Source organism: Lytechinus pictus, chromosome 15 (assembly GCF_037042905.1).
Source record: "Lytechinus pictus isolate F3 Inbred chromosome 15, Lp3.0, whole genome shotgun sequence".
Lineage (NCBI taxonomy): Eukaryota > Metazoa > Echinodermata > Echinoidea > Temnopleuroida > Toxopneustidae > Lytechinus > Lytechinus pictus.
In genome coordinates this window covers 11,260,033-11,280,662 of record NC_087259.1, presented here as the reverse complement: position 1 = coordinate 11,280,662, position 20,630 = coordinate 11,260,033, and the positions used below count along the sequence as shown (strand labels likewise).

Genomic DNA, 20,630 nt, shown 5'->3' with positions numbered 1-20,630 from the left:
AACATGCGTGCGCGTGTCTAGATTTAGACCTAGAATCTGTGAATTACAAATACATTTTTTATCATAAAAAAGTCAATAGTGCGAGCACGAAGCGCGAGCTGAGTATATTTATTCCGATCTGAAAAGAATTGAATTGAAGTACTATTTAGCACTGTGTAGGAAAATTCTGAAGAGGATATGGATCGCAGTCAATAAATGATGCGAGCGCGAAGCACGAACTGATAGTTTTTTTTTGGGGGGGGGTGCGGGGTATTATTTTGACATAGGATCGGGACATTCTAAGGATATTAGTCATCAAATGAAAATTATGACAATCTTCCTATTCCTCTTCCTCAACGCAAAATGAAACTTGTCGATTTTACATGCATTCTGAAAAAGGGACAATGTGATTAGGAATTCATAACCTGATGCTATAAGCTTACTTATTAATCTAAAAAGCCTAGTGAGAGCGCAAAAATAATATTAAGGCCAGAAATTTGACATTTAAAAAACTTTTGTAATAAGTAAGATGCATGGGGTAATATAAATTTGACAAAAATTATGCGAGCACAAATCGCGAGCCTATTTTTTATACATAAATTGTCATGAAAGGGGAATTTTAAGGAGTTTGTTAGCATAATGAATAGGTATACATAACTCGACCATCAAAAATGCGAGCGCGCAGCGCTAGCTAACGGTTTGACAATCAGACCAGCCTAACAGGAATATTTTGATAACTTTATGGAATACACGAAGAGAATATAGATACTTGACAGATCAAATAATGCTAGCGCGCAGCACCAACTGAAAATACTGATATTCATACCATAAAATTGACATTTGACAGAAAACGTTTTGAAAAATCAATTTGCAAAACAAACAAAATAATGAAAGCTAGTTCGATTTCTGAGAAATGTTTTGTATATTGATTTCAAAACTTGATGTTAATCTCCATATCAGCATATTGAGCGAGATATGTAGGCCTATATATACATATATATATACTATATATACATGTATATGTTCCTCTCTCTCACTCCCTCTCTGTTGATTCTCTCTATTTCTCGACCCTCTTCCTTTCTCTTTGGCAGCAGTTTAGGGCCATGGGGGCACGCTCCGATCCTCTGACCAAAACTTGAACACAACTTTAACTTATGGCAAAAATAGTCAAATTGACCGGCTGCCAAATAATAAAAAGACCCCCCCCCCCCATAATCTGAAGATCATTTGAAGCTTTTTTTTGTCGGCAAATTTCAAGAGCGCCCTCTAAGGCATAAAAAATTGCAGAAAGAGCTTTGTTCTGTCTTCTTTTGACGAGGCCTAAAAACCGAAGAAGTTTAGGGTAAGAAATGCAAATTAAAGACTTTTATGAAGTTTCAGAGCAATTGCACAATTAGCTGTTGACCATATTTTCGAAAATGGCTAGATAATCCACCACCAATCGTCTAGTCTCGCGTCTGCTGCTGCTAAAGTGCTAGTGCTACTGCTAGCTGCTAGCTGCTGCAGTCTGCAGTGCAGTGTGAAGGGAGATTGTAGTTGTCCTGGCCGGTGAGCTCCGGCAGGGTTGAGTCAGAGCGTCCTGTTCGATGTGCACTGTGCATTTTCGCGATGTGGAGGGGGGCTTGGACTTGGTCTTGGTCCTTGGAATTTGGAAACAAAATGTGTCCAATAACCCAGTCTGCAGTCATTTTCTGATTGAATAATGTCCTACGTCTGTGCAATCATTCACTTTACTAAACTGTCTTTACTAAATTGCAGTGATAATATTCACTTTTGTCTTTTTTGATAAAAAATTTTGATGAAAAAGGCTGCATTTTTAATTTTAGGCAGTAGAGGCGCACGGCCAATATGGGAGACTCTCTCCAATAGGGGAGACAATCTCCCACATTGGAGACTTGCTTTGCAAAAGGACAAAAAAAAAAACACCAACAAAAGCATGATTTTTTCCACCCAAAATTTTGTCTCACTGAGTCTGAGGTCAGAAGCCCATTTATTTTGTGTGTGATTGACAACAAAAATCCTTATAAAAACAAAAGTAGACGGTGAATTTTTAAAGTAGACGGTGAAAAGGGGTAATTTTTCATGAGGAATCTGCTTATCACATTTTTATTTGCCGCCAAGGTAATCCTTTTGCAGCAAATGTAAACAAAAGAAATTGGTCTCCCAAACTGGAGACTGTCTCTGAAATTGGATACCCACATTCTTTACAAAAGTCTCTGATACTGGAGATAATCTCCCACATTGGAGACAGTCTCCAATATTGGCCGTGCGCCTCTACTGTTAGGCAGGTATAATAAATATAGATTATAAATTCTAAAATACTACATACATGCAAAACATTAATTAAAATGACTGAAAACGAAATTCAATATTTTTTCCACCATTTAATCTACATGTATTATTGTTTTAATGGATGTTCAGGATCTATGTATTGCATGAACAAAGTTTTCATTTTCAGTCTCATACATTATTAGTCCAGATTAAATGCATTTCACTCTTTCCTATTCACACTTTCTTTTAGTCACCTTCCTAATTTCGTTTTCTTTCACTTATCGCTCCGGCATTCATCTCATCACATTTGAGTGGCAATCAAATCATTATTTTTGTTGTTTTATGTATTTATCATTTTGTCCTTGCAATTATAAAAACTGACCTGTGGGCCGTTTCATAAAGCTGTTCGTAAGATAAGAGCAACTTTAAGAACGACTGGTGAACCTTTCTTACGCGCTAAACCATGACCAATGTATATACCATTTACCACAAGAAAGGATCACCAGTCATTCTTAAAGTCGTTCTTAACTTACGAACAGCTTTATGAAACATCCACCTGGTAGTGGTAGTGGTAGGTGTTTCATAAAGCTGTTCGTAAGTTAAGAGCAACTTAAAGAACGACTGGTGACCCTTCCTTACGCGCTAAATAATCACCAATGAACATATAATGGTGAACATCATTTACCACAAGAAAGGATCACCAGTCGTTTACAAACAGCTTCATGAAACGACCCCCAGCCCTTGATCAGCTCAATCTGATCAAACAGTCTGTGTGGGAAGAGAGAACACAAATTATAAGGCTTCTGGGTAATAATTTTAGTTGAATCATTTTATCTTATATGTTGACTGATTAAGAAAAATATTCTCTGAAAAAAAATTGTTTACAAAAACAGTTTTATTTGCTATTAAGGTATTCAAATATTTTCATGCCAAGTTCTTCGCTCTTTTAGTGGTGCATGCCTGATGGATTTCTGACCCATCGTGAATTCCATGTCATGGCATGATAGTCCTACTCAAAAAAGTTTTGTGTGCATTAAGAAGAAACCCAAAACAGGGAAGAAAAAATTTCTTTGTATTTCTTCAATCATTACTGCAGGGCTCAACATTAGCAGTGGCCCGGGGTAACCAAAAATGAGAGTCGGGCCGCCAAAATTCTGTAAATGCCAAACAAAGTGATCAGAGATTTTCAAAGATAATTCGAAAAGCTAAATTGCAGATGAATAGAGAATGCAAAAGGCTATTGACACTGACAAAAAAAAAAGGAAGAAAAAAAAATCAAATTTCAGAAGGCAAACTCAATATGGTTAAGTATCAGAACTGAGTCACTGCTGGTCACATGTAAATTTAAATCATATTTGATTGTAGCATGCAGTAGTTATTTGAGACTGAGGTTTTAAAAGTTAAAAAGTGTTTTACCTGCATTATATTTTAAAATCATTTATCTTCTCTTTCTTGTCTTTCTCCGGTAGCATTATTGTGAGAGTGGGTGAAGTAGCCCTCATCAAGACAGCTGCGGCCACCATGGGTAAGCATAAAGATCACCCTGAGACTTTCAACCATGCTCTTCTACATTTGCTAGACCAATTCCCTGGCTTCGCTGACATCTTTGACGAAGAGACCTTCTACTGGACATTCTTGGTCTTTGTGCTGTCAACCTTCCTTCTAGCTTACTACCTCTCTCGCAACATCACAATCAAGAGTGTTGACTAGTACGGGAACACTTCAGATTTTTGTTGCATGAGCTCTTTTGCAAATTGAACGTGAGAACGTATTCAGGGATTGATTGCCGTCTGCCCTATTATATTTTTGTGTAAATTATTAGGACATTTCAAGAGAAACATGTTGTAGACTGCTGTCTGCCCATAAATTAACAACTCATTAGGACATTTTCGAGGGACTGTGAACTATTTGCCTTCTATTTCATTTGCTTTTGACGAGACATCATGGACAGCCTCTCGTGCAAGGGAGGATGGAAGAGAAACTTCGACAGTTGACACAGTCGTGCTGGGAATTCGATACAGCTGTGCAATAAAAGTGCTACAAAGTCATATTTTTTGAACAACTTATGAACTGGAACTGTCTATCTAAAAATAACAACTGAGCCCTTTGCAGAGGACGAGATGACCTGACATTAGATTGGTTAATTACTTTTCTACTAGTACTGGCTAAAATAACCAAAGTTGGTAGGTATTTTTCTAGTGAATGTATCATACACATAGAAATGTAGAACTGTAGAATCATTTCTTAAAGGGCAAGTTCCCCCGTCAAAAATTGATGCTGAAAATTTTATTGGATGTGACATATGAAAGTTATAACATTTTCAAGTTTTGCTAATTTTTCACAAAACAGTTATTAATGCACAACCCAGTTATCCAAATGAAATTTGACAAAAAGAAGCATCTTTATGAATCACGATAGGTTGCTCTAAGCACAATCCCCTCATTTTCAGGAAAGAATCAAACCATGTTTAACTTTAATATTATAAATATAATGAGGGATAAATTTCATATACAAAAGGAGTAGTGAGTCAGTGACGACATCGGTTCTCTCATTTGCATTCCGATCAGGGTGCGTATTACAGCAAAACTTTCAAACATCATAGCTTTCTTATTTTACATCCACCTTTGATAAATTTTTGGTGTTATGCTAATTTGATTTGTCCGTTAACGCCTTTTTTCTGGAGAGGACTTGCCCTTATAATGGTTACATTTTTCGTGCAATCTGGGTTTTTTTTAGCTGATTGCGAATATTTCATTTTCATTTCATTTCATTTTTTTCACATTAAAAACCATACAGAATATTACAGAAAATCACAAATTACAAAAAGAAAGAATAAAAATTGTTCCATGTACATATAAAGAGATGAACATACAATAAAATTGAAATACAATGGTAAATAATGTGACCAGGGCTAGTAAAAGCAGAGCTTATCAAGTCTAGCCCTGGCAGAAAAGGAGAAGGAAGGAGAGGGCCACCCCGGGGGCATGTATGGTCAGGGGCAGAAGAGGGTCGGGATAGAATATTTTCAGCCATCCAAATTTTTTTTTTACAATCATAACGATTGCCATGACTGACCTCAAAATCTGTTATAAAGATACGATTACTAAAAGATGTACCGGTAGTCCATGGTCTCAATCTTGCCCTCGGGTTGATTACCCCCCCCCCCCCCTCAGTCAGCTCACACCCTGATAAGCCCGGCCTGGTTAGCATTAATAGGCAGAGAGCCTACCCTGCTTCATTGTCATTGTATGACATCTTCTTGAGACCTTGAATCATCCTAAAAGTACAAGTCATTATACAATAGATTATATATGATTGTGTGTGGCTGTTTGCCCCAAATGATGTAGTGGATACCGTATACTGTTTTGTATTGGATATATGGGAATTTAATGAAAATTTACTTTGATTTGTTTTGGTGTCAATCCAAAAAATAAAAGTGCAACGGGCCTCTAACCAGTTTCTCATTATATGACAATTAGATTGATTGATAGATAGATAGATACATGTAGATAAATGGTATTTATTGTGATAAAAATTCAAGTAGCAGGGAAAGGCTGAATTACATGAATTTGTACAGAGTAAAATTAAACAATTAACAAAGGCAAGAGTGAAGAAAGATGTGTTACTATGGCAATTCTTTTTTGTGTATGCTTCAAAAAATAAAACAGCAAACATTGTGTAGAATAAAATTTTGCATATTGATTGTGCACATCAGCAATTCAGCTGTTTCCTGAGTTAATTTGAAAACCTAACTTGGGAAATACCTGTATGTATTTTTTTTTGTTTGGTTCAAAGTAACAACTTATGTTTTCTCCCAATGGGAGCCTAATTTTCTACAAGCTCTGCTTTTTATTTAGGCTCCTCACTTTTTTACATTTGTAGTGTATCTTATGTTAAATACTTATCTTAGATATTTAATTTGTACAGAGTAAAATTAAACAATTAACAAAGGCAAGAGTGAAGAAAGATGTGTTACTATGGCAATTGCAATTTTTATGTGCATAATGGTTAAAAACCAGAACCATGATTGTATAAACAAAGTTCAGTGTAAATTCCAGGAAAGTTCCAATCTGAGATTGATTCTGTTGTCTTTTCCTTCAATTAGTGCTACATGTATGATAAAATTACTAAAATTATTAGTCAGTTGCTGTCACACAATGGGACAGAAAAACTGTTCTGTACGTGCAATATGAATGGAAAGTCAATGAAATCTATTAGTTTAATTTAATGATTACATGTGCAGGCATACATGTACATACAGTGTACATTTTGGGTAAAATCAAACAACTGCTCTTTTCATAGGCAATACATCTAGACTTTTGCCTTGGAAACACAAACAACCACTTTATTTTGGATACATGTACATAAGAGAGAGAGAGCAATAGACAATAAACATGATTCTTTTAAATAAAAATGCATTTTTAAAAATTTCCACTGAAAAATAAATTCTATTGGCAATTTTTCTGAGGTGAAAACAATATTTGGACTGGCCTGCTAAGAAGGGTAACAATAATGAAAGAGGTTCTACCCATACTAGGAAAAGAGCAAGAGAAAATTGCCATGAACAGATTTGAAAAGGTACTTTTTTGGATGGCCCTCCTGCGCCCCCTCCCCCCCCCCCCCCGGCACCCGGAGGAGTATTTGATTTCACACATTTTCTTATATCATGGTTTCAGCAGAAACATTTATAACTAATTATCCAACGAGACAAAGACAGTGTGCCCCTGTTTGTTTAATGGGGTCTTGTAATCTAGACTAGTGTAATGTAAAAATTTCATTCTTTTCTTTTTAATATGGAATTCGTATACACATGTATGCACCAGTCTATGAATTCAGGAAGAGTACTACTGTATATGCAATGTTGGGTCATATTTCTTGTTATATATTTCCAATAGCCTACAAAAGAAAGTTTACTGGAAATACCCACACAGTGAACAACAACAACAAAAACAATAATAGTAATTATAATAAAAAAAATTAAATAATAATAATAAAGATTGATAAATTGAACAACTGAATATTATTTCATTATTAACATTAGAATACTGTAATTTTCAGGATGGGAACCCCCCCCCCAAAAAAAGTTAAACAATTTTGCTCCAAATTGTAGGATATTGGCTTTGAATAAAGGAAGGGTTAAGGTACTTCTTAATAACTTAATGGGGAGCAAGCCTGTGATGTTATAAGACCAAAAATTAAAGCAGAGTGCCCCAAAATACAGTGTACATTTTTTTTCAAGAATGTGAAATATATTTGATTTTTCACAGATAACTCCCAAAACTGAATTTAATTAGGAATACTATAGGATCGGATGACATTTTTCCAAAGTTCATCTTTGACAGCTTTTTTTTTTTTACTTTGACATGCATTTAATATGTAAAGGTTGATGAAATTCTGTCCAGTTACACTATTAGAGAGGTTTTTTTTCTCCACATTCAAAGGTTTTCTTTAAAACAAGGACATGATTACAACTGGAATCTTTTATTTCCATAAACTTAATTCTGAGCTTTAGATCATACAAAATTTTTTAACTACATAAAAAAAAAATCAGGTTTTGATTCCCTATTTGCGGCTCAGACCCTGTTTAGCCAAACCATGAATAATTCATATATTCAAATGAGGACCTTCCCACAATCTCGAAAGCATGAATTTTACGATAGCCATGATTCAGTATAAAGCTATGAATAATTCATGTACATGCAAAAAAGTCCCTCTTCCTAAAGATATCTGAAGCACAGTGTTGAGGTAATGGAATGCAGCCAAGCTACAGGGTATGAATAATTCATGTATGCAAATTAGGGCCTGCCCCTTCCCAAAGACATCTTAGGTACACATAGCAGGGTAGCCAAGCATCCAGCCAATCTCATCCTTCTATTCCCTGTACCCACATACTTGATAAGATCAATTATATTCCACAGAGCAGTCAGGAGCGACCATTGTCTGGCTTCTCATCCTTAACACAGACCAATTGATCGCAAGACAATTGTCTATCTCGCTGCTACTGTAATACCAAGGAATCCCTATTGGGTATTACTTGTTCTATTGTACAAAAGGCTTACCCCTGCTTTTAGTGATCTGCAACAGACAACAGTTACATGTAGAAGTATCGTACTTTGCAGAAAGTATGAAGAGTCTGTAGCAGCAAAGAGAAGAGATCTTGTTGTGTTTGATTTATCTTAGTATGTGAGGACGGCTTTTGCAGATTTGGTGAGATATTACTCTGTAGCTATAAAATGTCATTTGTTTAGCATCTTTGCTTTTGCTTGTTCGGTTATCTTCAAGATTTATCTTTGGGGGAGGTTTAATTGTTTGCCAGTGGTCATGTGTGTTTTCTTAAGAGTTAATGAGATTGCGATTTTATAGTATTATATTGCATGTCATTATACATGTAGCTTTGATATGCCTTGCAGTTTGTAAGACATCTTTATTCTTTTTTGTGTATGCTTCAAAAAATAAAACAACAAACATTGTGTAGAATAGAATTTTGCATTCACATCAGCAAGTAACCTGTTTCCTGAATTAATTTATAAACCTACATGTAACTTGGGAAATGCCTGTATATATACATGTGTAGAATTATCAGAAAGTCTTTTGTCTCTGGAAATCTCTCCTAACCCAACTTCATGACCTTGTTCTCTTCTCTTGTTTCTCGTTAAGTATGATTTATTTGATTTGAAGTTGATACTTTAGTCCGTATTTCCATGTGACATGTAATTCTTGAAAATGTTTTATATTTTCTCTATAAAATGCAGCTGGACTATTGAGCATGGGGAAGCAGACCAGTAAACTAGCAAAAACTAATCTAGATAACTTGGCAGAAACGACTCATTGTAAGTCAACTTTTGCCCACTTTCAATACTGATATTCGTTTCATTGCCACCATTGAAGAGTTACGTTCCAAAATGCTTCAAATCCACTCATAGAAAAAACATTTCTATTCACTACCTTTTTTCTTACTATGCAATCAGTGCCGGATCCATGTAGGGGCAAAGTCGGCTCGTGCCTTCCTTTAGAGACACCAATAATATTTTTAGTGGAATACGTATTAATGCATACGCAATTGAAGTCCCCCCCCTCCTTTTTTTTTGGTCAAAATTTTCCTAGAACAAAATTGCTCCGATTTGTTACTAAAAAATATTTTTAGCTTGTAAATTTTCATGGGAATGTTTCCAGATTTCTTAGGGATTTTTTTTTTTTTGCTTTTCAAATTTTTCCTCTACAAAAATGCCCCCCCCCCTTTTTAGAAAATCCTGGATCCGTCCCTGATAGAAACAATAAATAATTCATCATTACTTTGTGAGTGGATGGATTTTATCAACAAGAACTTTACTGTTTATACTTAATTTATAGAAGGTACATGTAATGGTAAAAATTCAGTGACTTGTGACCCAAGTAAATTTGAATACCCACCCAGGGTAATGTATAATTTTGAGAATTACAGATTGATATTTCTGCTTTCTATATTTCTACAGTCAGTGAGAAAGAGATCAGACAATGGTGAGTGAATAGTTATTAAACAACTTTTATAAAATTGATAAAATGTTATTTACTCAGTGTTCATAGTTTATCATTGCACTATTTTTTTCCTTTTAGCAATGGGCCCTAGTTCACAGATTTTAAATTTCCAAAACTTAAAAAAACTTTGAGATATAGATGTGACATTGTTGGCATATTCAAATCAAGATATGGGGAGCTTATTTACTGAAAAAAAAACAAAGATACCAGCAACAAAACATAGAATTTGATGAAATTCATTTGCTTGGTTAAGATGCATTCTGGCAGAGGTTTATTACGTGATAAGATCTGATTGTTATTAGCTACTGTTCCCAGGCCACAAATTTGCTGAGATTTTGATTCAATAATTCTTTCCCTAGATACATATATTACCATCTGAGACATTTCCACTATCAGAATGAGTGTTTTTATTTCACCCTATGATTTTGCTTGCATAAAAAAAATCTTTTTAATTTTTTAAAAATTCATATTGTAGGCATGAAGGGTTTACCAGAGATTGTCCAAATGGAACCCTGAACAGACAGGTCAGTAGAACATTATATAATAAAAAACCTAGTGGAGAATATATATATATTCACGTATTGGCTTCAGTAAGGTAACAAAATAATGCTAATGATAATGCTTTGATTGCCAATAAAGTTTTTATTATTCACTCAAATTTTCGATGCTCCACCGTTTTCTTCAGGAGGAGAAGACGAAGAAAATTTGAGTGAATGATAAAAACTTTATTGGCAATCAAAGCATTATCATCAGCATTATTTTTTATATATATATGTATATACAGAATACTGCATACTGACTCACAGTTTGCAGTAACATAGGTCTGCAAATGCTTTCTTGGGCATGCCATTGCCTAATGCAAAATGCTATCGTGTTTCTACTTGTTTTTCCTGAATCATATACAAAAATTAGCCTGTGAATATAAAATGAAATAACATCACATATAAATTCTTAATCCTTTCTACTATATTCTTTAAAAGCTTTAAAGCAGAATTAGAATGGAATTCATTTGATATTCCCTCCAAAAATGAATGCTTGTTTCCCGGGAAGAAATACGGGATATAGAGAATCAACTTTTTTCATATCACAGATAAATTCTTGGTCTTCTTGATCTCCGCACCCTTGTAGCTTTGATTCTGATTTTTTTTATCATCAAAAGTTGGCAGGTATGCATACATGTATGTATTGCATGAATTTAATGTATTTTATTGTATTCATGCTTACTTATTGTGTCTAATTTGAATATTCCCATTGTTTGACTTAACTTAAACCTTTTGTAGAACATCATTTACATGTATTGAACACTGTTTAAAATATACAATATATTTTATTTATTATGTTTGCTTTTATTTTCCTCAGGAATTCCTGGAGATATACAAGCAGTTCTTTCCATTTGGGGATGCCACCAAGTTTGCTTCATACGTCTTTGATGTCTTTGACGAAAATGGGGTATGTCTTAATCCACAATACAAGTCTTTGAAGAAGAAGTTCCCATGAAGTAAAGTTGGTTTAGGAAGAAAAATATTTAAAAGCAAATCGGTTTAAAATTCACAAATTAATCAAACAGCAAACCTGATTCAACAACTAAAAGACAGCCTCTTGGCGGGGTCTTTATGTAATTTTATTCGGCTCTATCTGTTTTTTTTTTTTTTTTTTAACAGCAGAGTTATGCTTTGTTCTGTTTTGAAGCCTGTTTTCCACTAAGTTGAATTCCAATTTCCACTTTTTTTCCTGTAATTCTATCAGAGTTTTTTCACAAATTGTGCTGAATTGATCGTTTCTGGAGTGGTATGACACAACCTTGGCAATTTTCCCCCTGAAATGCTCAAAAGATCCCTGGAAAATGAAAAAAAAAAACATGGAAAATATAGTACATGTAGGTTGGGGAAAAGTAGTCCAGAAAAAATAATACTTGACAGAACCCTGAGTGTTAACTTCAGCATAGTTGTCTAATTTGCATGTACACTGCACTTAACCCAGATTTTATTGGAAAGTGGGGCCTGGCATGATTTCACAATAGTGGATCAACCTTCATCCAAAGATTAATGATTTTCCTGAGGTCTTTTAGTGTCATTAAAGATGGACATGTATTTTCATGAAGGATATCCAGATTTTGTTAAGTACTACATTGTATGTTTCTAAAAGAGAAAAAATTAAGCGGAGGCTATTAAAGGGTAATTGGCCCCTTCAAATAGCCACTAAATGTACATGCATATATATGAGAAAAGAGCCACCAACCCATATTCCTGCCCTTAAATCATACTGCATTATCTCAACACAATAGGTGGACTTATAAGTATGCTCCATGAAATAGATAATAATTTTTGCACTATATGTTTTGATACCCCCCCCCCCCGGATAACAAAACCCAGCCATTGAAAACTGCCTTGAATTAATATAATAGTCACACAAACAAAGTACTTCAGAGACACACAATTGACATTAACAGAATCTTCGGTTGAGCTGGAGATAATGAGATTGTGTCTTTACGGACAATTAAATTGGTTGCTAGGCAACCAGGATCTATTGTAAATCTTGCCAAGGTAAATGAAGACTTCACATCTTGAGTGTCAATTTTCTTTTGAGGCTGTGTATAGATTATAAAGCCAATCATAACGTTACACAAGGATCTCTTTGTGGTGTGCGTGGGTGTGATTGCATTTCCAAAGGTTAAACAGAAGAATGATTTTAATAGCACTGGATATTTGGTCTTGAAATGAAGTCTGTTGCATCATATGAAAATTTATGTGAGAATATAAATTGTTCGCATGATGTCGGCGTTAGGCAACATGAAAAGGTTTCAGAGGCATTCTGTTATGTTATATGTAATTTCTCATTTATTTATGCAAGAAATATACATGTAACTCATTCAAAAGCGACATGTGTAGAATATCTTAAAATTTGAGTTTCTACATACTAAATGAAATTCAAGAGAAACAGTGAGTCACACCAATAGTTTTGACTCTCATTTGCATGTCAGCTTGATGTGCATGTAACTGTCATGTGAAAAATAAGCAAAATTTTGACTTGTCATGTAACTTTCTAACATGTACATGTACTTTACATAAGATTTTAATCATTGCATGTACAGTACATGTTCATTTTTAAGATTTTTTTCTCTCTTGATTCAAATTGATATTTTGTTGGCAGACTTGCCCTTTTAAGTATTTAAAATATTCACTGTTTTTATCCAATTTATCCTGATTACACAATGTTTTTGTTGTTGTAATTTTTCTTTGTTTGTCATGCTCAGGATGAGGAGATTGAATTTGAGGAATTTATTCAAGCTCTATCTGTCACATCCAGAGGGAACATTGATGAAAAGCTAAATTGTAAGTTCACATTGAAATTTTAATCAATTATAATTACTTTCATCACGTTCCTCCTTTTATTTATTTAGTTCCACCCCTTAATACTTCAAGATGCTAGATATAAGATTTAAAATGAGAGCAACTCAAAATGACTCTCATAATGTACATGTAGTGTCTCCTTTCGTGTGTGCACAGTAGTAATAGAAAACCTTTGAAAATTAATTTTGGACAATTTTTAAAAATTCTTACTGCAAGATTAAAATAATATTTTTTAAACTAATGAATGAGTTGGCAACACTCACATTCTACAAAAATGAAGTTAACTTCAGGTTTAAGTCAGTAACACTTTTTACCAGGATCACGTGGCATATAATGTATCAAGGGCTTTTTTAGAACGATTTATTTTGAAGGGGGGGGGGGGGAGCTGAGCCAAAAGTGGAAGGCTTAGCATGCATAAAATCACAAATTGATGGTCATTATTATTTTATACAAATCTGAATACCCCCCCTCGTTTTCCCAGACTTTGTGTATTAACACTTGAGTGGTCATTTAAATGAATGTTGTTCTTCGTTACACCACCTGGTGAGTGTTTCATAAAGCTGTTTGTAAGATACAAATGACTTAAATTGTGAATGGTGACCCTTTCTTGCACTACATGTATATGATATATCCCTGTGTATCTGACTTTGGCACCTAAGAATATGTTCCAGTTGTGTGTGAAGCCGTGCATAGCTTTATGAACAGCTTTTCGAAACACCCACCTGACATCGTAGCATTAATGGATAACCTCTCTCTACCCAGGGGCTTTTCGTCTGTATGACCTTGACGGCGATGGCAAGATCACGAGACGAGAGATGCTCTGTATCGTGGAGGCTATCTATCAGATGGTGGGCAATATGGTCCAGCTTCCTGAAGATGAGAATACACCTGAGAAGAGGGTCGACAAGATGTTTGCCCTCATGGACAAGGTAAAATGTGATTTTATGCAGTGACTCTCAGTTTGCATCCTCTTTTCCATCAATATAATGATCTTGAATCAATTATTCAGTTTTGATTTGTGTATACCATGTCTTAAAAAGAGTTGCGAGTGATCTGATCGATCGCAACTATGGATGGCCAGCAATATCAACATCAATTATGCTTGTTTGTTCAAATATTTTCTAGCTATGATGTATATTCATGCATTCATTGTTGTCTTGAAAATTCAGTGTGCTTCTCTTTGTTTTCAAAGGACATTGTACGCATTTCCTGTAGAAAAAATTATAACACTGAGGGATTTCTATAGAGTAATCATAACTCTTTTGTAACACGGGGCCCAGGGGAAACAATTATGCTGTGGCATTGGGTGATTTTGCCACCTAAATTATCAAAAGAGCCCTGAAAAATGACGAAACGGCCCCAGAAACTTTCTATTCACTGTACTGTTATAGCTTACCCAACGTTGCACATTTCGAGAGTAGATTGTAAGAAGGAGCCCCCCCAAAATAAGAGAAACAGTTTTTGCCGGCCACTTTAATAAACGACAAATAGTATCATCCAGTGAACAAAATCAAGAATAGTAGTGACGTGATTACAAAATAATGGCTTATTCCAATTGGTCCCTGGGTTGTGTGTATTTGAGGAAAAAAAAAACACATTTGTTACCTTAATATCATATCAATAGAGTTGCAGAAGATTTAAGGGAGGGGCGAAGATCAAAAAAATAATAGAAACTGTAGTATATTCTCACCAGAATGTTAATCAAATTTTGTAGACTATCTGACCAGTGGTTCTAGAAGGATTGGTTTTGGGGGCTGACTTGCTAATGCTAGTTGCTACGTTCAATTACTTCTTTTTTCTTTCAAATAATACAATGCATTTAAATCTCACCCCCCTGGAAGGTCTTGTTAGCAACCTTGTCTGGCGGGAAGTCTTATGGTTGTTGAAAGAAAATACAGTGGTGGTAGAACCCCACCAAGTGTTGAATGTAGACAACAACACTACAATGTTCAGCGAGCCCAAAGAAACAAACTATATTACTGTAATATCTTATCACCTGACTTCACAATTTAATATCTATAAAATGGCAGAACTTGAACATTTTTAGATATGTTCATTCTCTGGTGGGGTTCACTATGAAAGGTCAAGTCCACCCCAGAAAAATGTTGATTTGAATCAACAGAGAAAAATCAGACAAACATGATGCTGGAAATTTCATCAAAATCAGATGAAAAATAAGAAAGTTATGACATTCTAAAGTTTTGCTTATTTTTCAAAAAATAGTTATGTGCACAATTTAGTCACATGCAAAGGAGAGAATCAATGATGTCCCTCACTCACTATTTCTTTTGTTTTTTATTGTTTGAATTATACAATGTTTCAATTTTTACAGATTTGACAAGAAGGACCAACTTAACTGAACCATAAAATGATGAACAAGGATAATTCCACATGTTCAGGGAGAAATAAAACCTTTTTTTCACAGAACAATGTGGAGAAAATTAGAATATTTCATATTTCATGTAATAAAATACAAAAGAAATAGGGAGTGACGTCATCAGTTCCCTCATTTGGATTCCGATCGATATGTGCATATAACTATTTTCTGAAATCAAGCAAAATTCAAAAATGTCATAAATTTAATATTTTTCATCTGAATTTGATGAAATTTTCAGTTTTATGCTAATTGGATTTTTCTCTTTTTATTCAAATCAACTTTTTGTTGGGGTTGACTTGTCCTTTAAATATTTTAGCACCACTGTGTATGCGATCAAATTGCAAATTTCTTTTGCAAATGTACCATTTATAGATCAATTTCAGCTGTAGCAAATAAGATTACTCTTTATTGAAGAAGCAGATCAGAAATCAATTGCAAATTTGAAATTAATTGCAAGACTTATGATTGATTTAGGGACCACAATTGATTGTAAGTTTCTTACAACACCCCACTAGTAATTCTAATAGTATCATTCATTTTCTGATTTAAATTTCCAGAATCATGACAGTCAGATATCTAAAGAGGAGTTTTTAGATGGCTCCAGGAAAGATCCATCCATCGTTCAAGCTCTATCGCTCTACGACGGCCTTGTGTGAACCAACCATCATTCGTCACAAGAGGGCGTCTTACATAGTGTGCTAACATTCCTTGTTCATCAAGATCAGTGGAAATCACAAGGTGCTATCTTCCTATTTCAAAAGCATAATCGTCACTTAAGGGTTGTGCTACTCGTCAAAAGTCACTGAATGGTTTTATACAGTGCCATCCCACATACAGAGGAAACTCAGGTTCTCAGTTCTTTTTCTTCAACATAGTCTTTCATTTACATCATCATGAGATATATTTTTTCTTCTGCATTGGGATACGTGATATGGTATGAATACATGTAGTTCATACATAGATGAGCAAAAACAAGCTTGAAATTTCAATGCCATTGCCTAAAACCAAGTTGCATAGAAAAATGGGTCAAAATTTGTGTAGGATACGTTGGCCTTATATAAGGAATGGATGGCTCATTACCAAACCTTTTGTATCCATTGTAAAGTTTATTGAAGTAATGAGAGCAGATTCAGATACACGTCTGAGTTTCTGCGTAGTCATGTCTGGCATGATTCAGAATGTATTGTTTGTAGTCTGTCATGCGAAGAATTTTGGTTAAAACATATTTAATGATTGTGAATGATATCTATATGTAAAGATAGGTGTCCTTTTTGTGGAACCCACTATATACTGTATTATGACACAAGGTGGTGGCTATGGAATAACACTGGTCCAAGTTTTGGTAAAATCTTCAACGCAGGATCATGTTTGATATTGAGTAGAATGAGGTTCAACTTTTCTTTTTAACTGAAAATTATCATGATGACACATGATCTTGAAGGGTATGCAACTGCATTATTGTGACTCTTATCATGCAGTTTCAATTTTAGGTCCCAAGATCATAAATAAGCCTTGCAATTAGTTGCAATGTAAAGAAAAATATTTGCTTGAAATACAACTGATATTTCAATTGTGAATTTCAACTTGAGAATGATACTTGCAGTTCACTGCAAATGAGTCACAAATTTTTCAGGTAACAGATAATTTTGTGTGATGATATAAATTATAGTAAGATTCGTGGAAATTAGTCATATCCTGACCTGATAGTTTTTGCACTTTTATAGTCTCAAATTTTAATCTTATTTGGTGATTTAAAAAATACTACTAATAGTATAAACGCTAATAACAATATGCAGCATTTCTACAGCACTTAATAATACAATTTCATGCAAGTGCTGTATTACCCTTGCTTTAGCATGGCTACCCTGATCAGGGGCCCGTTTCATAAAGAGTTACAACTGTTGTAACTTTGCCATTATGACAACTACCATGGTAACCTTGATTTTGATTGGCTGCTGAGCCCTGTTGCCATGGTAGTTGCCATAATGGCCAAGTTACAACAGTTGTAACTCTTTATGAAATGGACCCCAGGTGTTTGAGCATTCTTACCTGGCACCCATGTGATGCACCTGGTGACGAGTGGCAAATGTAGAGAAACATCTTGCCACAGGACGCGAGTGGTGCTAATAGGATTTGAACCCCAGACCTTGTCATTCAAAGTCCAGAGACTGGTCCACGTAGCCACAGCCATTAGAACAAAGAGTTTAATGTCCCATGGAGACAAACCGTGTATAGATAATTCTTGCTCAAAATTGACATTCATATACATGTACATAATAACTTATTTTATTGTATATCAAAGTATTCACAAACTTGCACAAATCATATCCATACATGTATATACACAAATGCATGTAGGTTATTGATATTTATTGTCGAATTGTTTTTTGTCTGCATTCCTTTTGCTTTTGCAATAATGAATTGTATTCTTATGTACTTTCTATTCCTCCCTCCTCTTCTCCTTGTGATGGTTATCATTTGTCCTCAAACAATCTACTGATTGAATATTCTGAAGGATACATGTGAAGCAAGTGCCTTGGAAGTACTATTATGTCAGTCAGTACTTTTGTTTTCTTTACTGTTCAATAGTAATATTATTTACTGGTTATTTATGTAATAGCTACATCCACCCACTCCAAAAATGCAGTCAAGGTGTTTCTATATTGCCTTTACTCAGCCTTTCTGCCATTGTTTTGCTCTATTTTAGACCATCAGTTTTTGATAATTGTATTCCCCCAAAAATTCTTATTATGTCAATGGCTAACTGTTTTCATACATGCCATGATATTTGTATGTCATTTTGATACTATTATATGTTCATTTTTAATGCCAGAAAGTGTTAGTTATGAAAATCAATTTTACCCCATCAACATTCCGACGGCCTTAAAATTTTATTGTATTGAAGTGTTTTCTGCAGACCTGGGCCCCGTTTCATCAAAATTGGATATGATAGCAACTCTTGCTGGAATATCAGCTTTCATTGGAAGAGCCTATCAAAAAGCAGACTTTTTGCTGTTGTCATGGTAATTGTCATTCCAGCAAGTTTTGCTATCATAGCAACTTTTAATGAAATGGTCCCAGGCGATTTCCCACAGGAGGGGTGCTGTATCTCTAGATGGACTTGGTTATTTGACAATAGGGGGTTTTCATTCCAAAAGTTTATGGATATTGTATCCCTCAATTGATAGATAAATAAATGGTATTTATTAAAATTCTCCACATATTGCAGTTAACAAACTGAATTGCATCTAAATTACAAAGCTAAAAATAGAAGTATACATTTCATTGAAAGGGTCAGGGCACCATCACTTTTAAAAGGATGATGCTTCACATAAAAAGGGGAAATTCAATGAACTGTTCTTGAGGGGGGGGGGGGGGTGCCCATTGCACCCTGATCCATACGTCGTGCCCTAATAGACACTTGTGACATTTATCTTCCTTTGAAGCAAGATTGGTATCTCCATTGCTCTCTCAAACAAATTCATAGTTGGCCTGTTGCATAAAAGTTACCATAATGTGGTACTTTGCCATGCAATGGTAACTTGCATGGAATCCTTGATTTTAATTGGCTGTTAAGTGTCGTTACCATGGTAGTTACCATTGGATGGCAAAGTTACCGTAATAGTAACTTTTATGCAACAGGCCCCTTATCTTGCCTTTTTATTTATTTCAAATTTTACCAATATGTTGTCGACTTTTCTACATGCATTTGACTTTGTTTTACAGATGAATACAACCCAGAATGATTTAAGGGTCGTTTTGTATTTTCCAATTTATCCATAGATGAATTATTATTGCATCTTGTATTTTATGTGTTTCAACTGAAAATGTAGATTTTGACAAAATCACTTTTGATAGTAGCACCCACAGTGGATGGCTAAGGTTTATAACAGTTTGATCTTAATATTCTTTTTCTTTTCTCTCTTCTATGAATGTGAATTCATTAACCTCATCTATTGTTATTATGCATATTTATGTGTAGTTTACATTAGCAAAATGACTTGTGTGTAATAACAGTGTGAAATTTGTGTGCAATTTACTGTCTATTGTTTATCAATAAATGACAAAGTATGACACTGAGTTGGTCACAGAAGTTTGTATTGAACAATTATTATGAGTAATGGCTTTATTTTTAGAGTAAATTGATGGTGGTGGTGAAGATGACATTTATGGCAACAATGGTGTGTATTATGATATCAAGAAGAATGGCGATGTTAAAGTGGAAATAAAAAAGGAAATGTTGATGGGTGATGATGCTGAAAAGGATATACAAGAGTAGCATGCCGGTTAAGATTAACATGATGGTGATGATGATGATGATGACGGGGATGATGATGCGAATGATGATGATAATGATGGTGATGATAATGAAAGTGATGAGAATGATGGTGATGATATGATAATGATGATGGTAATGATAGTGATGATGAGGATGATAATAGTAATGATGAAAGTGATGATAGTGATGAGAATGATGGTGGTGATGGTAATGATGATTAGGATGATAAATATGTTGGTGATGATGATTATGGTGATGATGGTAATGGTGATAGTGATGAGGGGGTGACATATGGCGTATCGGCAAATTTATAAAAAGTTGCGAGCGAGCAAAAATTTCAACATCACACACAAAAGTAAATTTTTGTGATAGATTTTGACATTAATATTCAGAAAAAAGCCTCATATTTCTTGGTTGTGAAAAATCTGTACGCCACTGAGATGATGATAATGGTGTCGGTTATTTTGAAGATAGCACTGTCCATGGTGATGATGATGGAGATCTTTTATGTTGGCTGCTTGAAATATTTCTTTATCAAAATGGCTTTGTTCTTTTACTTTATACCCCCTTTCATATTTCTTTTCTTTGTTTATTTATTTCTTGATCCTTCCTCTTTCTTTATTCCGCTCTTCTATTATTTTGGTCCTTTTTTTCTCTACGTTTCTTGTTAATCATGACAATTCAAAGTGGTGGTGATGATCATGATGATCAACGACAACGACGATGATAAGCTATATCGATGTTGGTGATGTTGAAGATAGCACTGTCCATGATGATGATGGGTATCTTGAACATTGTGTTCGCTGCTTATATATATATATATATATTCACTTATTTCTCTCTTTATATTTTTTCCGTT

At 34.7% G+C, this 20,630-nt stretch overlaps 1 protein-coding gene across 5 annotated transcripts; it reads left to right on the top strand.

The window, feature by feature from the left end:
- The first annotated feature begins 1,227 nt into the window (after positions 1 to 1,227).
- Positions 1,228 to 19,572, top strand: LOC129277748 (neuronal calcium sensor 1-like). Of its 5 annotated transcripts, XR_010295916.1 has the most exons (10): positions 1,241 to 1,321; positions 3,720 to 4,433; positions 9,003 to 9,080; positions 9,723 to 9,747; positions 10,241 to 10,289; positions 11,125 to 11,214; positions 13,019 to 13,097; positions 13,878 to 14,044; positions 16,050 to 19,011; positions 19,118 to 19,572. XR_010295916.1 is itself a non-coding variant. In XM_064110627.1 (9 exons), exons 3-9 carry the CDS (start codon positions 9,017 to 9,019, stop codon positions 16,146 to 16,148), a joined length of 573 nt encoding a protein of 190 aa, XP_063966697.1. In that variant the 5' UTR covers positions 1,228 to 1,321; positions 3,720 to 4,433; positions 9,003 to 9,016; the 3' UTR covers positions 16,149 to 19,572. The 5 variants fall into 5 exon arrangements, 3 of the variants coding, with proteins under 3 accessions (XP_063966697.1, XP_063966695.1, XP_063966696.1); XM_064110627.1 differs by having other exon boundaries at positions 1,228 to 1,321; positions 16,050 to 19,572; XM_064110625.1 differs by having other exon boundaries at positions 1,244 to 1,321; positions 3,720 to 3,775; positions 16,050 to 19,572.
- The last annotated feature ends 1,058 nt before the right edge of the window (positions 19,573 to 20,630 follow it).

What these genes read in the sequence shown, in the direction of transcription:
- LOC129277748 (XM_064110625.1), top strand. An exon ending in ATGTCTTTGACGAAAATGGG is followed by an intron (nt 11,215 to 13,018) that starts GTATGTCTTAAT and finishes TGTCATGCTCAG; the next exon opens with GATGAGGAGATTGAATTTGA. An exon ending in CATTGATGAAAAGCTAAATT is followed by an intron (nt 13,098 to 13,877) that starts GTAAGTTCACAT and finishes CTCTCTACCCAG; the next exon opens with GGGCTTTTCGTCTGTATGAC.